This window comes from Tauraco erythrolophus, chromosome 7, assembly GCF_009769465.1.
Source record: "Tauraco erythrolophus isolate bTauEry1 chromosome 7, bTauEry1.pri, whole genome shotgun sequence".
NCBI classification, from domain to species: domain Eukaryota; kingdom Metazoa; phylum Chordata; class Aves; order Musophagiformes; family Musophagidae; genus Tauraco; species Tauraco erythrolophus.
Genome location: NC_141471.1, coordinates 45,861,966 through 45,881,175, shown reverse-complemented (window position 1 = coordinate 45,881,175; position 19,210 = coordinate 45,861,966). Strand labels below are relative to the sequence as shown.

At 38.7% G+C, this 19,210-nt stretch overlaps 1 protein-coding gene across 1 annotated transcript in view; it reads left to right on the top strand.

Moving 5' to 3' along the window:
- GADL1 (GAD like acidic amino acid decarboxylase 1) overlaps positions 1 to 19,210 on the top strand; it is a 69,245-nt gene that overhangs the window by 15,229 nt on the left and 34,806 nt on the right. Inside the window, exons 9-12 of the mRNA XM_009979733.2 lie at positions 5,811 to 5,875; positions 6,151 to 6,232; positions 13,376 to 13,575; positions 17,918 to 17,969. Coding sequence (XP_009978035.2) covers positions 5,811 to 5,875; positions 6,151 to 6,232; positions 13,376 to 13,575; positions 17,918 to 17,969 — 399 coding nt within the window. The remainder of the gene's footprint in view (positions 1 to 5,810; positions 5,876 to 6,150; positions 6,233 to 13,375; positions 13,576 to 17,917; positions 17,970 to 19,210) is intronic.

Sequence of the window (19,210 nt, the reverse complement as noted above, 5' to 3'; positions counted from 1 at the left end):
CACATGCTATTGGAGAATCAACATATGAGAATTGTGGTGTATGTTTCATACAGGTTAAAATAAAGGTATATTTCTGACTCAACCAGTCATAAATTATTCCGTTTCATATTTACAGGTTTGAGTTTCCTGTAGATCTCCTTATGTTTTCCTAAATTGGTCAGAAATTCTTCTTTTCTCATTTCTTTATAATTTTAGGTTTGGATACTATAATCCATTCATGAACCTTTTTTGGAATAATCATTGAGCTTTTTTTATTACCTGAAAGAGTTAGCTGTAGATGTATTTTTCTAAAACTAGGTCTCTCCGTATTTTCTAAAATTACATTCTGTTTAAAATTACAATGCCACAAATCCAAAATGGGTAGATTAGAAGCCATGCAGCAATGAGAAAATCTGGAGCAACATTAATGGAAATTTTTAAACCTGCTCTAAATTTTTGAAGTACGTGTTTAATGTTGAGTATCTAAAGAAAAATCATGTAGGCAGCAATGTGTGTTTCAAATAAATGTCTCACAGACATTAATAAATAAAATCACTGTATGTGTGCATCAAAAGAGTTTTCTTATTGACTTGGAGGCAAAGATGCAGAATTTAGCCCTAGTATTTAAAGTGTGTGCAAAGCCTCCTCATGGCTGTGTGCTGATGAGAGCGACCCAGATGATTTTTGGCACAAGGGCACCATTCACATTAGCTACTAGTCTCTTCGGTGTCTGTGTGTAGTCAGTGGATAGAGTGATGTATTCAGAATCTGTGTTGGATCTTAGGTGAGTTGAATAGACATGGCTGGAGCCATCTCCAATGGCTGGAGGACAATGAGTAGTCCCCTAACATAGTCCCTGTAGCTGAACAGCTAAAATTAGGTGGGATGACCCTGGGCCATGTTCTGAACTGTATACTTCATAGGCAGTGGATAGTGTTTTGTAAAGAAATTAACTTTCTTCTCCCAGTTTTGCTTCGTGTTAAGCTAAGGTAAAAATATCAGTGAATATTTTAAAGTTAATTTCCTGTTTGAACAGTGACTGTAGTTGTCAGATGTTAATTGATTCCCTGTAGAAGGACAAATGTCCAGTAATAAATTGTGTTTATGGTCTTGAAGACAAATTATTACGTTAAGATGTTATTAATTTATGAACCTATCAAGGGTTCTCAGAAGTTCTTTCAGTACTTTTTCTATCTTTCCTTTCACCCTTTATGAAGAGTTGAGTGGATGGCTGTTTATTTTTTTTGTTTAAAGTTTGTAGCTGTATTTAAATGAGAACAGGGTATGAGGAAAAGACTGAAAGCTTTCCCTGTAAGTAATACCAGGCATACATGTATATACATGCGCTATGGTAAAATGAGTGGACTGTAATTCATAAAGTGACTTTTTTCTCACACAGCACCGTTAGAAATAGGTTTACTAGAATAATATGTGAAAAGGTACAGTGAGACCAGACATCTGCCATTCAGAAATAGTGTACAAGAAACATAGTGAAGAGCTGGATTTTTTTCTTTGTTTTTAAACAAGCCTACCTCCTTCTAGCCTTATAGGCAAGAATATAATATTTTTGAAAGCTTTGAGGATCTACATTCCTCTGAAAGGCCTGATTTCTTGATGAATGATTTACATGTTATGCAGTCTCAGTTATAGCAAGTAAGTACTGCTGTTTGGGCCTGCTGTAACTTTGGTAGAAAAAAAGATACAGTACAATTAGAAGAAAGATAAAGAAAAAGGGAAAGTTCTATCTAATTTAGGACTTTTTGTATATCATTGATGGGAATCAGGATTATCTACTGCAAATGGTCTCAAGAGCTGTTTATAAGGATATCTTAAATGAATGTCAGATTTACACTGAGGTATCTCATTTCAGAATATTTTCTGATCCCCAAAATTGATATGTTTGCCTTCGGGAAGCTCTTTTCATTAAATATGGAATGATAAAACTCGTGATTCTTAGGAAGGGCAAAAGGGAGAACATCAACATAAAATCAATGAGCTTCGGGAAGATAAATTTCAATAAAGTCAGAAATAGAAGATAAGGTCTCACATAGAGACAAACCTAAAGAGGAAAAGGGAGTTAAGGAAAATTGTTCTGAAAAGATAATAGCAATAAGCCCAAACTGTGTCAGCACTCAAGCCATTCAACAGCCGAAGTGCAGAGACTGTAACCAGGCTTATTTTGTGCACATTACGGTATTCATACACATATTCAAGTTGCTTATTGCATTCCATCATGTATCTACGATGCCTCTCTTATGACTAGTGTTACATCGCCAATATGCGCTCAAGCTCCAGCACTTACATATGTCATATATTGTGTTCATGTAGCTTTAAATACTATATTTCTTTGCTGCTGGTCCTTACTTTTACTTTTTTTTCCCTAGAGCTAGACTAGTATAGAAAATCAGGTTTGACCTGTTAGCCTGTGCTTCGGTAGTTAGTTTAATCCCACTCTGAACACCGTGATTACTGTTGTTCTGCCGTAAGTGGTTTGTTGCATGTGAAACACAGAAATTTTCTCATATCTAGTTACCAATTACATTGCCAGGGACACACTTGATAATCTTTGTGTTCTGAGCTCCCCTGCTTTGTTTTCAGCTGGATTTGTCATAAACAAAATGTGTCGATCTAGTTTGATCACTCTACCTTCCTTCTGTAGTCTCTCGGATGGAGGAGAAGCAGTTAACTTTTTTTTTTTTTAACTTTGCAATATCTCTGCAGAAAGCCAGAGAAACATGCCAAGCTGCAGCTGTGATAGTGAGTGAAAACCTGGCTGGAAAATCATACCCAGAGAGCAGTTGCCAGTGGTTCACTGCTAAAAAGGGAGAAAATTTTGAGCAGGATTCCACAAAGGTCCATCCTAGGTTAGAAGTTATTGTGGCATTTTTGTTAATAACTTGGATGAAAAGGAATGTGCTGACTAAATTTGAAAATGACATAAAACTACTGCAAGAGGCAGTGGGGGAGGACAGGATTAGAAATCAAAGAGATCTTGACAGTTTGGAGAAAGAAGTGGAAAAAATAGGCTACAGTTCAATGAAGATAGAGCTCTAAGTTTAAGCTGTAATAATCAACTGCACAAACACAGGCTGGGGATTGTTGGCTAGACAGCAGATCTTCAGAAAGAGATCTGGGGTTTGCAGTACATCACAAATCAGCAATCATAGCATTTTCAAATGGAGTTAAATGTCTTTCAGAACTGAATAAAGAAGATACGTAAAATAATTCTCTCTTTCTGCTTGATGCACCATTTTATTTATCTAGATTGTGTCCAAATAAAAAGCTGCATTTCAAGGAGGTTAAGCACCTACAGGAGGAAGATTAGAAAATAGTAAAGCAGTGAGGATAAACAGAACTGTACCTAGAAATTATGACCAATGAGGAAAGATTGAAAGCACTGATGTTATTTAAACTAGGAAAGGCAGAGACACAATATGGAATAGTCTGCAGACTGCAAAAAGAAAAGGAATAATCTGTTCCCCTGATCACTGCAGGTATGACAAGAGGCAGCAATGTTTAGGACTGACTTTTTAAATCAATAGGGTTGTTACTGTAAAACACAAATTATATGGTTGTGTTGTGCAGCCTCCATCATTAGAGGTCTTTAAAACCAGGCAAAGCCAGTGATTCTCAATCTTCTTAGGTGCCTTCTGACTCGTTTTTGGTTCTTTGTCAGTCTTAGATCTCTAAGCGTGTAGTCTTCGAATAGAGTAAAGAAGCATGAAGCACAAATTTGTCTTTTAGTACTGAGTCTCAAAGAGAAATTGAAAGTTGGTGGAGAGGCCTGGATCTCCAGTACTACTATCCCTTTCTCCCACATCTCCAGCAGTAATGTTTAGAACAAAGGCAGAAAACAGTGCTGATCGTGCTGTTGTGGAGGCAGCAGTTGCTGATGTCTTTCTGCACCTTTTCACTTTTCTAATCACAAGCTAGGTGTGTTCATTGATTAATAATCTTGAGAAGAGACAAGCATTTGACAGAAATGAGATGGATATGCCTTTGGGGGTGGCACACTGTTGAGGTGACCTCTTGAGAGCCCTTCTAGTCCTGTTTTTCAGAGACTGTATGAAAATGTCAACTTTCAAATACAGACACCTTTGGATGCAAATTTTTAAAAGATTTGTTGTGTTTCAATGGGTTGCTTATGAATTATGAAAATCAAGGAATAACTTAGTGACTGTTTAGACTTGATTGAATCATAGAATGAGAAGAGTAAAATCTGTCTATGAATAGGAAGATCAGTTTGATTGTCCTCCCATAACATGGCTAATTTGGGCTAGCCAGAGAAACTCAGTTTCAAGTCATGGTTCTGTCACAGGATTACTGTGAAGTTTGAGGCAAATAATTTCCTGCCTTAGGTCCCACCTGTAGATTGAGCAACAGCTCTTTCCTTGGCAAAGGTGTTGTGAGCATGACAACAGAAAATATGATCTGATGCATTAACATACTGCATTAATGAGAATGAAATATGTTAAGACACTTATTAATCTTTCATTTCCCTTGTGAGACTTTAGCATTCTTGTCTCCCAGAGATAGCAGATCTTATTCCTAAAGTATGGCCTATGAAGCAAATAATGATGCTAAATTCATAGATCAGCTATAAAATTTGTTCCTTCAAGGAAAAAAAAAGGCAAAAAAAGCCAAACAAGCATGTGTTCTCGGTACTTAGGTCAGGAATCTTCACATCAGTGGTTTCTTTTTCATTAGCCCAAAATTTATGATTTTTTTTTTAAATAAACTGAGTACAGGTGTGTTTGGTGGACTGGTGTCTCCTGTGTGTGTCTGAGTAGCCTTGCTTATATCACAGGGAATTTGTTTAAGTGGATTTTGCCTGCATGAACATTGAAAATCCTTTTTTCATATTTAATGATAATTTATCAAATGCACTGTATAACGTGTCTACTGTTTGTTGCGTATTGTCCCCACCCTGCCCCCACGGACAAATGTTGTTGTTTGAGAACTGAAGATTCATGGCAGCTGGTGGGTGAAACCTGATCCTTGCAGAATTCATGGATGAGAATCACCTTCCTTGACTCCAGTTGCCCAGAAGTTAAACTTGGGTAATATAAGCTTGTTGACTGGGTTCCTTCTATAGTCCATCAAGGCAGACATCTGCAAAAGGTGTCACCCAAATACAGATATCTAGAATAGATAAGTTGGCAGACAATAAGGAGTTTCAGTGGAGTGCTGCTCACTACAGAGAAGGCCTAAATGACTCTTAGAACACACACCTAGTTCTTTGATGACCTGAGGGAGATGTGGTGAGTCTTACTCCATTTTAATGTCAGTTGGATTGCTGGTAACAGAAATGCTGCTATTGCCTGCTCTCTGACTTTGCTTTTCATATCCAAACTCTGTGGAAGATCTGAGCCTGGACTTTGCAATTGGCAGGGATTATAATTCTGTCCTCAGTTTCCCTTGTGAATGTCTTGCAAAGGAAACAGCTAGCAGGAGGAAGATAAGCAAAATGAGGCTTTCTGTTCCTACTGCTTAGGTTTAGGCTGGAGGAAAGGAAGCATCTCTGATTCAGTATCAGAATAGGTCTGGTTATGCAGGGACAACTGAGTTCATGCTCTTGCTTACGCAGCAGGGACAGTATAGTTCGTTGTTCACATAGTGGCACAAACCATCAATCAGCTCCTCTATTTTAGGCATAGCTGCAGGCTGCCACCTTTATTTCTGTAGATGATACTAAAGGCAAAATTTAGCCCACTAACCATGTAGTAAACTAAGTTTTAAATGAGATAAAACATCTTCAGAAATTATTAGTTGAAGTGTTATCAAAAGAACTTTACACAAATATTGTCTTGATTCTATAAATGTTCCAACAGGCTTCTTGGGGTGGCTCGGCTTTGATATCAAGGAAGCATTGCAGACTTCTTCATGGTATCCACAGGTAAGTCAGTTGAGTTCATGGGCACATTTACCAGGGACTGTGATGACTTGTGTGACGTGTTGGCCTCCATGAGAGTTGCATTTTCCAAAATACGTGTTACTATTAATTGGAGGGATTTCTGAACTGATGGGTGTATGGGGCGGGGGGGGGGGGGGGGGGGGAAATGGGAAATCTGATTTGCCTACTTAGATTGTGTTTGGCTGTTTTTGATTCTCTAGTACTCGTGATCATAGGTGCAATTTCCACATCCTTTTCTCCATTTATAAATTTTGCAGGGCTGATTCTGTCGCTTGGAATCCCCATAAAATGCTGTTGGCAGGAATCCAGTGCTGTGCTCTTCTGGTGAAAGACAACTCTGTAAGTCAGTCCTTCTGTCTTTTTTTTTTTTTTTTTTTTTAAATGCAGTAGACTGCCATTGCTGTAATATGGAAATGTAAATAATTAGAAAACAACTGCGAGTCAGTTTCACTACACTGCAGTGCAAAGGCTGAATGATATTACTTTGAATTTCAGCACAAAATTAATAAAGGATGAATAAGAGAGTAGGGTCAAACTAATCCAAATCCCTGTCGTCACCAGTGGTCAAACTTTGCAGCTGGTGACCTTGCTAGTTAACTTCTGTACATGATTTGCATTCAGAATTGAGTATTGTGTCACCTGGGTCTGCAGCGCTTCAACACCGAGCTCATCAAAGTCCTCAGAATAGCTGTCCTCCATTGGGACTGCAGCAGTACTGCGTCTCTGTTTAAAGCGGGTAGAGCTCCTCTTCACATCCCCTTACTTGGGTGCAGCGGAGTGGGAAAGGGGAAGGACAGGAGTCAGAGCACATGCAGGTAAAGATGCTGAGCCTTCTTTCCTCACTCTACTAGTTTTACCTCGTCACCAAGGTGATTTAGGCTTTCCAAAAGCCATGACTAATTAAAAGGCCTAGCAAGCAAACAACAGAGCTCTGATCTCAAGTGGCACAAAAGTGAGATGAGTCTGTGATGTGCTAAAAGTCTCTGCTTACATCTTTGTGGAATTCTTCTATCTTAATAAAAAACCAGTAAGAGGTTAGTTATTTCAAGCCCTATACCAAACTCAGCCCTGCGAAAACTTATGTCCATTCTCCACCATCAGGGTTGAATTTTAGCTTATACTTCATAGGTTATGAATGACTGAACATCATGAGTATTTGGAGCCCTTGAGGTTTGCATCATGATTTTGTGGCCATGGTTTGTAAATCACTTTTATAAACCTCTGTCAAAACCGCTGATAGTTTCCATTCAGCTGCTAGTGGTTAGCTGTCCATGTAATTGCTAACTAACTCCTGGTAGTAAGAACTGATGAAGACCAAAGAACATAGATGCTAATCAGTGCTTTCTTGGAGCTGATTGCTCCAAGTCAGGAGAGAGACATGGCAGGACAACAAGAAGTGTGCCTCCTCATTTCCTTAGACTAGAGTTTGTGGGATTAAAGAGGATTAGACTCCAGGACTACCTGTCCATCACTTTATCTTTATTCCAGGATGAAAAACAAGCAGAATGAAGTTATTGACTAAGATTAATGTGGTGTCTTAATTGCAGGCTTGGGAAGAATTCGGTGCTATGTTTTTAACTAATTAGGACCAGTACATAGATATAGCCTCAGGTAATGATTAGACTACTTGGACTGCATAGTGGACGTTTCTCAGGAAGAAAGAAATTGAGAGGAATGAAATATTCTAGCTGCCTTGGCATTTAGGGTCTTTTCAAACACTGTTGGCAGCCTTTCCATATTCTCCTTCCATGGAGGGTAACGTCTGATAAAGCAATCCTGTTCCACTTCTAAATCACAGCTAGGCAATGTTGTGCTGAAAATACTTCTAAGGCTGAATCCTAGGCTGCTGAGGGGTGAACACACACGTATTAATGATCATACAGTCGTATCCTGTTGTACAGAGGGACACATTTTGGGAAGCAGAAGACTGCTCTGCATGGGGAAGAGAGAGCATTTTGCTGTGTGTTTGATGCCTGGAAAATTGGCACTTAATGTGTTTTGTATATGTGCCAGTGCAGTCTTGCTATGCAAACAGAGCACAGACAAATTTGAGTACTTTCTTATCAGCTTTTTAAAGTATTGGAATATGAATCTTTAAGAAAAAAAGATCAAATGCGTATTTAACACACTTTGGCAGAAAGGCCTTGCTTCCCTTTGATCCTCCCCATACCAGATCTGGAGCAGGCAGCTAGACTCAGTTTCCCATTAAAAATGCTGTTTTCACAACAGTAAGTGTACGGAAGAATATGTGTGTCAGTTCCTCAATTTGGAGCTTGTTCCCCTGCTCCTAAATTACAGAAACACATACGGCTGCAGATGAAGCATACCTTTATATGTGAACATAATTCCTTCGCACTGTGGTTAGGATGCTTCAGTGGGAGCTGGATGCTGAGATGGGAGCTGGAAGTTTGATGCATGTTGCTCTGCTAGTGAATGTTCAAGGAACCTCAGGTAGTTTCTGAAGTGCTGAATTCTGCAAGAAGTCAGAGCAGCAAAATGTTAAGCATAGATGTTAAGTCGCATTAATGAATCGAGCCTTAGCTCCCTTTGAAGGTCTGATTAAGGAAGTTTTGTTAGCCTGTCTTCCTATTTGCTTCAAGGTCCATTTGGAAACTGTGGACTACCTCAGAATCAGAGTTAGGTGACTATAAGTGGATAAGTAATCTCCTTCGGTTTCTCTCTCTCGCTTTTTTTTTTTTTTAAGGTATAAATTGTTTAACAAGCCCAAGCTTTGTATTTTAGTTTGTCTGAAAATATAATCTTTAGAAGGAATCCTCACATTTCTGATGTAGCAGTAACACTCTGATTTCCTATTACCAAAAGTAATAGTGACTGGTTTTGTTTGGTTTGGGTTTTTTTGCCACATAGCATCAACAAAGCTATGTGGTTTAGCAGTGTTAATAGGCTTAAAACTTTGCAGCTGGGTTATTATAATGAAACATTGTATTTAAATATTTTCCTACACTAATAAAAAAAAAGTTAAATTGCAGTGAAATGCCGATAAAAGAGTATCTTTCAGCCTTAGTGAAACAAAATTGGAATGATTTCCAAAGAAGGTAGAGATAGAAACGAGAAGTACTTGTTTGACTTTATTAGAAGGGAGAAGCATTTTCACCAAAGGGAAAGAGAGATTGGTTAATCCTCTGTAAAAGCTCAGATCAATGACAGTAGTTCTTCAGTGCTTAAAGCACTCAAGAAACACACAGCTATCCCTTTTTCGCTGCCATACACTTCACCACTGTTGTAATAAGATAGACTTACTCAGGAAACACGTGTATTGCTGTGGCGTGAATTGCAGTGGCTGTTTAAACACAAAGCTAGGTGGAAATGTGTTCTCGAAACATTACTGAGACAACTTTGTTCTTACACGTTCTTAAAATGCTATGGATCAGTCTTGGGTTGTACATACTCCCTTAAGACCACAGAGCTACTCCAATTTGTCCTTGCTACAATCCACATAAATGTCAATATTATCACCATATAAATGGAGAACTAATGTTTATCACCAGTGCCAAAGTTCTGTGACTCGTTAGAGTGTAGCACTAGATCAGGTAATTAGCAATCAATTCTTAGTAATCAGCAGAATTTTCACTTTTTAGTTAAAAATGAAGTCTCAAAGAATGTAGCTAATGAAGTCCCAGGTTAGCACAGAATATAATTGATTGAGGTGATCATGGTAGCCATCTACAGTGTAATGTCTTCCTCATCATTAGCAGTATCACAAAAATATCTACTTCCTTGATTCTTTTCTAGGGCAGCTGCAGGAAATACTCTATTCCCATTGCTTTCTGCTTAGAGTTAGTGCAACTGAGAGCTCCTTCTCACCTCTTGAAGTGAATTACAGGGATGGCCTTTTATGCTGCACTGCTTTGGAGAATTTTCAAGTATGGCATTCAGAAGACTGTCCTTATTGCTTCAGATGAGGAAAATCAGGAAGATGTTTGTCTTGGGGAAAAAGATGTTTTGTTAATGACATTGAAATTCATTTTTAACTAGCAATGCAAATGAAAAGAGATCAGAAGGCTTGCTGTAGATAAATGTGTTCACTGAGAAAAAGATGTTGAATTATGAAACTGGAGCTCTTATATATTGATTTCAGTATCAATAATTATTCATTTATTTTTCATTAATTATAACATCCCGCAACTATACGTAGACGTCATCAAAAGCAAAGGCTATTTGAAACTTCATAGTGGACTGGGACTTCCATGAAAATAGTATTTCCATTTTCTAGACTTTAACAGTCCCAATATAAAGCAGAGCACTACTGTTAGTCTTTGTACAAAGGGTAGAAAGATAAAAGATGTTGAAGAAAGAATCTCAAATTGTCAAATGAGGCAGTTCTAATGAAATTTTTGCAATTCTTCTGAACAGATGGAGCAGCTCAGTTACTGTGTGGAAAACTGTTGGTGTCTTCTTGAGACTGAGAATGTTAAGTTAGAAAGCATACTTTTTTTCTTTTTTTTAGTTTTGCTTGTTTTTCTACTTTTCCATCATTTGACTAGGAAAATTAATTTTTTTTTTTTATGTCTTCAGCATGTTTGAGTCTATTACTTTTGAGACAGTAGCAATCAAGGAGTAATGTCTTTCTTGAGCATAACATGTATCTTGGAATTTTTTCCTCTTCTGTTGTCTTCCTCACCCAAACTCTATTTTGCAATATTCCCTGTCTCTTCCCTTCTTTTTCTCCTCCACCTTGATTCTTGCATTGGTCAGGCATATTTCCTTCTGTTTCACAAAGCATGATTTTTGTTTCTTCTCCTGCTCTAGTGACATGCTGAAAGATGTCACTGTACTTGCCTCTGGAGATTGACAGTAGGTGATATCTTCAGCAGGATTTCTTGAGCGTGTTGCGTTATTAGTGAGATAAGCACATGGAAAAGGATCATCAAAGCAGCACGTCTTGTCAGCTTTGGATGCACCAGGACAGTAGGACAGTCCCTGCTTTTTTTGGTTTTATTTTTTTTAAGTGAAATGTCTTCCCAGAAATTTGAGTTCACTCAGAGTTATTGAACTATTTGTTCTTGTTGCGTTTTCACTCTAGAGCATTTGTTTTTAAACTATGAAACTCTGCAGCTGTACTGTGATCTTAAGTGAACTTCTCAGTCTTTCTGTAATATTACCAACTGAGTTTAGGTTTCTTGTGACAAAGAAAAGTTATTATTTCTCAGATGACAGGCATGAGAGGAACTAATATCCTGCGATGTTCTCTATTGTGCAGCTGTATTACATTCTGATGAGGCAGAAGATAGTCACACATTCTATGATTCTATGATTGATCAACCCTGCTGTAGACTCACTGCAGAAATACTGTGCAAAATTTTAAAGTCAGTAAGAGAGACAAAGCAATTAACTTAAATTTCTCTGTGTTGCTGCCTTTTCTTTTTTTTTTTTTAAAAAAAACACAAAACGCAAAAAAAAACAGCCATGTCTAGTAAACTTGTATTTCCCCTGATAATGAAGGTATGGAGATCTAAATGAATAGGACACAATGGCTTGACAAACAGTTTCCTGTTCCTGTTGTGCAGCTGCTAGACAGAGAACACAAAGCTGTAGAAAAACTGTGAAGGATGGATGCTTCAGTGCTTGACCTTTCTTCACTTTCTAATGTCATCTTCTTGCCTTTCTTTATCTGAGAAAGTTGGAAAGTGGGTGTGAGAATCTTAGAAACTACAAAAAACTGCACCCAGCATTGACTTTCCAGCTCCAGCTACTGTGTGCTGCAGCAGCACGTTATCCCTCTGATGACTGCAGAGGAAGAGCAGCCACTGCCCCCTTTTTCCCCAAGCCGTCACACAAACTGTCTTTTCACAAGGCTGAATGCACTGGTCCTGTGGCGGGAGTTCAGACTGTATTTGCTGTTCTTTTTGCGAACCACTGATACTACGATGGGATTGTCAAGCCACTACAGAAGCCTTGGAGAAACCTTTGGTGGTGTTCTCCTTTTGTGCTCTACAAACAGGTGCACAGGTTGGTTTTTTTGTTTGTTTTATTTTTAGTGTTGGAGAAAATTGAAAAGGCTAGGGGAGAGAGGGAGGCTTATTCTGTGTATGCCGTTGGATTATTTCTGCATTTGATTTTTGTCTTGACCTTTTTCTTCTAGTTTATGGCCAGTTATAGGTAGTGTATTGTAATGTAGATGAAGAATTGTGCCACTGTTATGGGAATCAGACTTGTGGCAGATGCAGAGAAATGGATGAAATGTTTAAGGCTTTTTCAGTTGGTTCAAATTGAAGAGTTATGTTGAATCATAAAATGAATTGTGCTCTTAGAGATACTGTTTAGCAACCTTCATCTTGCTGTCCACTTATGTTCCTTGATCTGTTCTGTGTGGAAGACTTCTGGTTCAACTGTCACTTAAATACACTTTTGCAAATCTGAATCATATGCCATAGCCATGTTTTTAACCTCACTTGAATTTCTATTCTAGTATTATCTTATAGATTGTTTCGATGTTTTCTTTTTACCCGCTTTCAATATCACTGACAAATCTACAACACTTTCTGTCTCCTGGGCTCCTTGTAGAGCCATCCTCATGTCTGCTTTTGTAACTTGCTTTCTGCCCCTTTCTCTTTACTTCATGGTATTACAGAATACACTTTGATATTTCATTCTTCAGCCAATGGCCAGTCCTGTGCCTCTTCTCCTCCCCCACACCCTTAGACCTGTAACAGCCTCTTTCTGTTTCCCGGCTTTGTTCTTTGCTGGACCATGCCACGATACTTATTTATCTTTGTCTGTTTTCTGCTTCTCATCTCTGTCCAGGCAGCCTCTCAGAAATTGGAAGCTGGAGACTGCTGAATAAAAATAATTTCATTAACAAACCGTAATTAGGGTACGCTAAAGTATCTTTTCTGAGGCTTATTTTCAAATGTTAAATTTGCCAGAACTGCAAAAAGAGACAAAAATTGGAGATGTACGAATTTCCCGTTGGTGTTCCCACTCAGATAGCCTGTGCTAAATCCTCAGAGACTCTCTTTTCTGGTAAGGGCTAAACATTTATTTTTGGACCTGCAACTAACGGTGCCATATGTAAGGTTCTTTGTCATACAAAAGAAGGAATAGTTTGAGCCATTTGTGAACGTGTAGGAAGCTCTTCTTCCAACCTATAGACTGGAGCAGTGGACATACACTTCTACTTCTCCTCCCTCTTTCCCACCCACGTATGTCCTTGGGCAGCTGTTTCTGTGGTTCACAGTTTCTCAAGATCTGAGTCAAAATTCCTCTTCAACCTGCAACTCTTCAGTGACAGTATGAAGAAAGTCACCATAAGTGTTTCCTTGTTGTTAGTGCTGACTTTGCTGGGTTCAGGTTCACCCAGGGTTCTTAAACCACACCATAAGCTTTGGATCGTTTCTTGCACATCCAGTGCTGTTTTACTAAGCAGTTGGTACAAACAGGAAAAAAAGGCGTTGGCTTGTGAAGATAAAAAGGTTTGAAAATTCTTATCAGCAATCTAAGCATCTATTGTGTTTTTAACAGGGCCTCTTGAAGAAGTGTTACTCTGCCAAGGCCGCGTACCTGTTCCAGCAGGACAAGTTCTACGATGTCAGCTATGACACTGGCGACAAGTCCATTCAGTGCAGCAGACGTCCGGATGCATTCAAATTCTGGCTGATGTGGAAAGCATTGGGAACCACAGGCCTCGAGGAGAGAGTGAACAGGGCACTGGCTTTGGCTAGGTACGGCCTTGCAATTTTGAATATGTGGATAATTGACTGAAATGTTGACACTGCTGATACTTCTTATCCTGGAACAAACCGCATTGTTATTTTTTTCATCCCCTTTTGTTTCTGTATAATAGAAGGAACTAATAGCAATAGCAATAAAAATTAGTGTTATTGCATTTTCTACAGTATTTAATAGTAATTACTACTTTTAGCGATAAGCACAGATGTTGGTAAAAAAAGAAGTCTAAATCAGACTATCAATCTACATTATTTTTAACATTTATATTATCTGAACCAGACATAGGACAGTACCCCCTCTTCAGACTCATAACTGTGTGTTCTGGTGTTAATGTGAAAGCAGCCCTGTGTGCCAGGCTCTGAGCTGTGTCTAGCAAGAGGTGAATTTGCCGTTTTTCTGTTCACTTCATTCCTTATGACTGAGGAAATGCAGAAAGCCGATGACATGGGGAAATTCGTATGAGGACACTCAGTGTTAGAAGGTAGTAGAGGTATATGAAGGTATGTTGTTCTGAGATAAGTCTTTTTTTTCTCTACAAGTTTGCTAAAGTTCTTAATGCTTACAGTATGTTCTGTTAGGAACTCAAGTACTTTTTTCTTGCAATATTCCCCCTGCACAGTGTTCAATTTTACTAAGTTTTTGGTCTTCCAGCACTGAGTTTCACAAGTGAATTCTCTAAAATTCTTGCTGGAAGAAGTTTCTAAAGTGATGGTGTTGTCTCAGTTTCTGAGAAGAAACTTCCATACACAAATTGTTTTATCTTCTATTAGAAGAAATAATATTGAAACAAGATAATGGCCCATTAAAAACAATTCACTTGAAGTATCACATTTGTTCAGAATTTGTAAAAGATAAACCACAATGAAATCTTCACCCATTCCTGAGCTAGCTACACGCTACCATAAGTCAAAGCATTAATATTTAAAAACAGTCACCCATATCGTATTGCCATTTTATTTTTGATAGGAACTGCCAAGTTGAAAAGAATTCAATGTTTACTCCAGTGAAAATTAAAGGAATAGTCTCACTTTAATGCAGTTGCTTAAAGAAAAGGTAAAAATATCCATGACCTACACCCAGAGCAGATTAGAAAGGAATAAAAATAAAGAAGCAAAACCAGAAAAGCCTAAATGAGCTGTGGCTTTTTCTCTATTTTATTTCTTTAAAGCCAGTCATTGTTTGGCTGGCCAGGCGTTCCTTAATATCTTTTGGTTAAATTGCACCTTGTTTTTGTTCTGAAGCATTGTACTGTTCTGTGTCTGTACAGAGTAAGTAATTCATTCCACTATCAGTAGGAGAATTCAGCCTTATCAAGGTCACTGGCCAAGGTCGTTTGACTGAGTGTGTAGTGTGATTAATGACCTTTCTGGGATCGATATTTTATTTGAATTTTAGGATTCAGCTGGTAACACTTCTAAGGAGTGACTGAGTTGTCTCTCTTTTTTTCTTCTTCTTTAAGAAGAAATTTAATTCTTAATCATTATTGGATGAAGTATATTCTTTACAGTAGCTGCATTGTTATTTTGAGTTTGCATGGACATGGGCACTTTGCAGCTGAGACATCAGGTCTGCTGGGCACTGTGCCAGGTTTTCGAACTACTCAACAGCTGCGTAGCCTTTCTTCTGATTTGTTACAGTAGATTTTACTTTGATGTTGCAAAGATAGTATTTCCTTTACACAGACCTGGATTAATTCTGGAACTAGTCCACTGACTGTAGAGCTTGAGACCAAGATTGCTTCTTTTGTTTCCATGGCCAGGCAGAGTTGCAAAGGGTTTACAGTAATTGCAGGCATGTATTTCTCTTGCATCAAACTTTGCTTTTTGGCTGTTCCATTAATTTCTTCTTGTTCTGGAGATGAATCATGTTTTCAGTGTATTAGTTATCCCAGGAGCATTGTGATGCTACCTATTTGGAAAGGGTTATTTTGAAAATACCTACAACAGAGCATCCTGCTGATCTGAAATTTTCTTGCTGTTTTGAAAGGTTTTTTTTGTCCCCAATTATTTTTGATGCAGGGATGTTGCTTTATGAATTACACTAAAAAGAAAATAGAAGTAAACTGCTTTTAGAATACAACTATAACCATCTCTGCATTTTATGCTTCAGCATCTTTGCAGTGTTTCTGCCTAATTCCTCTTCTGACACCTACCCTCAGCAGACATATGTCTACTTTCACTGCAGATCTCCACCCCACATTTTCTGCAAGGCTTAATCATAGCAAATACCACTTCTTTGTGCACTCCAGTCCTCACTGAGTGCAAGCCTTTCTGACGTTCTACAACTGTGACACAATAATAAAACTCCACTGTCAACTGTGGAAAGATGCACAGAGTAAATTGCTCCACTGCCATCAAATGGTCCTGGCGAGATAAATCATGGGTGATGGATTTTCTAATGGCTGCTGCCTTAGGCTATTGGCAGTGTAGTTAAGAACATGATTAACAGTGATGTGAGCTTGACCGACATCAGATATCCTATGTCAGATGGTGGTATAAAAAAAAAAGACACTTGTGGTAAGAGGGAAGGGTATTAATTAAGTATTGCAAAACAGCTCTAACAATTCAAGACCTCAGGGGAAAAAAAAAATCATACATAGATTTCTTTTTCATGATTTATTAAAAAAAAAAATTGAGGGCAACTGTCTTGTAAATAGCCTGCTGGTTTTGCCGAATGTTGGTTTTATGGCACAGACAACTATCTTCTAATGAACAGGACAAGTTCACTGATCTTGTTTTACTTGACGGAATTCCCCTACAGGTTCTCTTCAATTTGCCTACATGGTATCTAGCCTCCTACTTTTATTTCAGCATTCCTCTCTTTCAACCTGAACAGTAGTATGGGTCTTAACAGCCAACTAGCAAAAAAATACGCACAGTAGAATCTAAATGGTCACAGCAGAAAAGACTCAGAACCTCGTCTCATTATAGTGAGAGGAAACATCCCAGCAGTGCTTAGTGCGGTGCAACTGGTAGAGCTGTGCGTCATGGGAACTGGCACTCTACTCCAGCAATCCTTTTGCAGGGATGTGTGCTAAGAGGTAATGAGTCACACGCACAATACTTGTTAATGATAAACAGCGTGGCAACTCCCTGCGCTGTTTTGAAAAATGTGCACCATCTAGGGTGGTGTTTACTGTCTCCCCAGCTAACCTGTTTCTGCAGCGCATCTGCCGAACAGCAAGGGTTGCAGATACAACTGTGCTAGAGGTGTCCCTGTGGGAGCAGGTTTCAGGCGGGTTATTTTGACAATATTTTTCTTCCTCAAGTAGGGGATAAAAGATTTATTTGCGTGATGACCAGTAACGCAGCTGCAGGCAGGAAAATGCCAAATTAATGCAATGAGAGAGCAAATTTGTACACAATCAGTAGTTTAACTGTCTCAGTTTTATAGCTGCTAGACAGGAAGATCTTCATGTAGAAGACTAAAATTCTGTTGAAATGGAAAAGCTGTATGAATTTGAGACAATTTCAGTTTTCCTAGGGAAGGCTTTGAAGGGAGGGAATAAAGAGAGAAGTCTCAGCTATGTCAAAGTGTCTTCTTTGCTTCAGAATTCCTGTGTGCCATAGCAAAGTTGAGGTCATGTTTTACAAAATTTCTACAAATTGAAGCTGTTTGAATCCAAAGTTTTGATTCTAACCCATCTTCCCATTGAAAGCTTCTCTGTTTTTCATACTGACAAGTGAAAGAGAAAAACAATACTTATTTCAGTGCATTGTTAGCATAGGATGGCCAGGAATTATTGTGCATCAGCAGTGGCTCGCTGAATGGAAGTGCGCACTGTTGTGTACAGTGTGGAACGGAGAGTACTGGGAAAATTGCTGGGCTTGAAGTAGGTGGAAACTTTTAAATTCTCAGCTAAGCTAAGAGGTCCTGGTGACAGTAGTAGCACAAGAGATGTCAGGGTGACCGTGAAATAACACGGCAGCACAGCATCAGCACTTGAGAAAAGGAGATGGAGAAATTAATTTGTAGAGAGCAACACCAATGGAAATTTGCATTGGGAAAGTTCACAGCCTGATGCAAATAGGATCAATTTGTGCCATGTGGCTCCACTAAATATCTGTGCCCGAGGACAGAATTCGGCCTCTGCTCAGTACTCCTTGGCTGACTGTAGCCATCATTTGTTTCCAGGAACTGATAGCTACTGCATTTTCACAGCAGGTAGAAATGAGGTTTAACTCCATGGTTTCTTTGTGAGGAAAAAAAAAAAAAGAAAAAGGAAAAAAAAAAAAAAGGGAAAAGAAAAAGTGTATACATGTTCAAGACCTTTTTTGTTGTTATCTGTCTTTATTATTATGTTCTATGCTTTAAACTCTGCCTTTTTAATTACAGATACCTGGTGGAGGAAATTAAGAAGAGAGAGGGATTCCGGCTTCTTTTGGAGGTAAGTGAAAATGGAACTGAACTACGGTGGTGGTTGTTGTGGGGTGGGTTTTGTCTGTTGTTTGATTTTATTCTTTTTAGCCCATTGCCAATTTATGTTTGAAGTATATAATTTAATAAGCTTTGTGTATTGAAGATGCACAGATACAATTGAACACACACAACATGCTCTGTATTCCCTGCCATCGCTCTACCTGTTTTCCTAGCTTCTGGGACTGTATTTCCTCAGGGGATATAGACGGAGCACTTTTCTGTGGAAGTGAAGAGTCTGGCTGCAAAAAAAGCAGTGTTTGACAGACTTGCAGATAAGACTGTGTGCTAGATGGAGGAATATTTTGATCCTAAAAATGGACTTTTCATCATTAAAGTCCATGGGTTTTTTTTTTTCCTTAATTCTGTTTCTACACCCATCTTCCTAAAAACTACCGAAATTTGTGGTTTTCACTTATCTTTGCTAAACCTGTCAGGTTATTACCTGTTGATGATCTTGTCTAGAGGAGAGTGAATAAAGGAGGCAGAGCTATAGTGCTATTTTTTCACCTATCCTCAGCACTTTGGTTAATAAGGCTAATATCTGGGATGTTGCAAAGACCTGTCATTTTTAGGAAAACAGTCTGCATTGTTGGAAGTGTATGTGTGCGAAAGACAACTGAGTATGTGGCATGGGGGAGAAGGGAACGCATGGAGGAGGAAGGGAGTGTCACACATAGACACCAACAAACCATAACGATGCAGATTTAGTTTACACTTGCTGGTGCTATGAATATTCCAGGTCAGGCTAGAAGAAATATGAAATATAAAAAATACTGTATACTGTTTGTAAATTATAAACTTTTAACTTTGAAAACTGCTGATTTGAATGTGCATACTGGGAAACTTTACGTGGAGTGAAGGGTTCTGGACCAGCAGCACATGATGAGGTTACTAAAGTGGCAAGTCTGTTAAAAGTGCTCCATTTTCTGTTATTGTAGAGCTTAGCAGAGAGCCCAGACCTACTGTAGATGTGAAAGCTGTTGGTGAGAGCAGAGACTGCTGTTTAGTTCCTGCAGGATTAGGGCACTTGGATTAAAAGTGGAATTGGAGGGAGCGTTGTAGTATGAGCTATGAGAAGGAAGTTGAGGAAGGGTTAAGAAAAGATTTTGAGGAGTGCAGGGGGACAAGCAGTGAGAATTCAATGACAGACTGCTGGGAGGCAGCTAGGCTCAGTTATGCGAGCCCTCTCTGAAAGAGAGTTGGACTTTG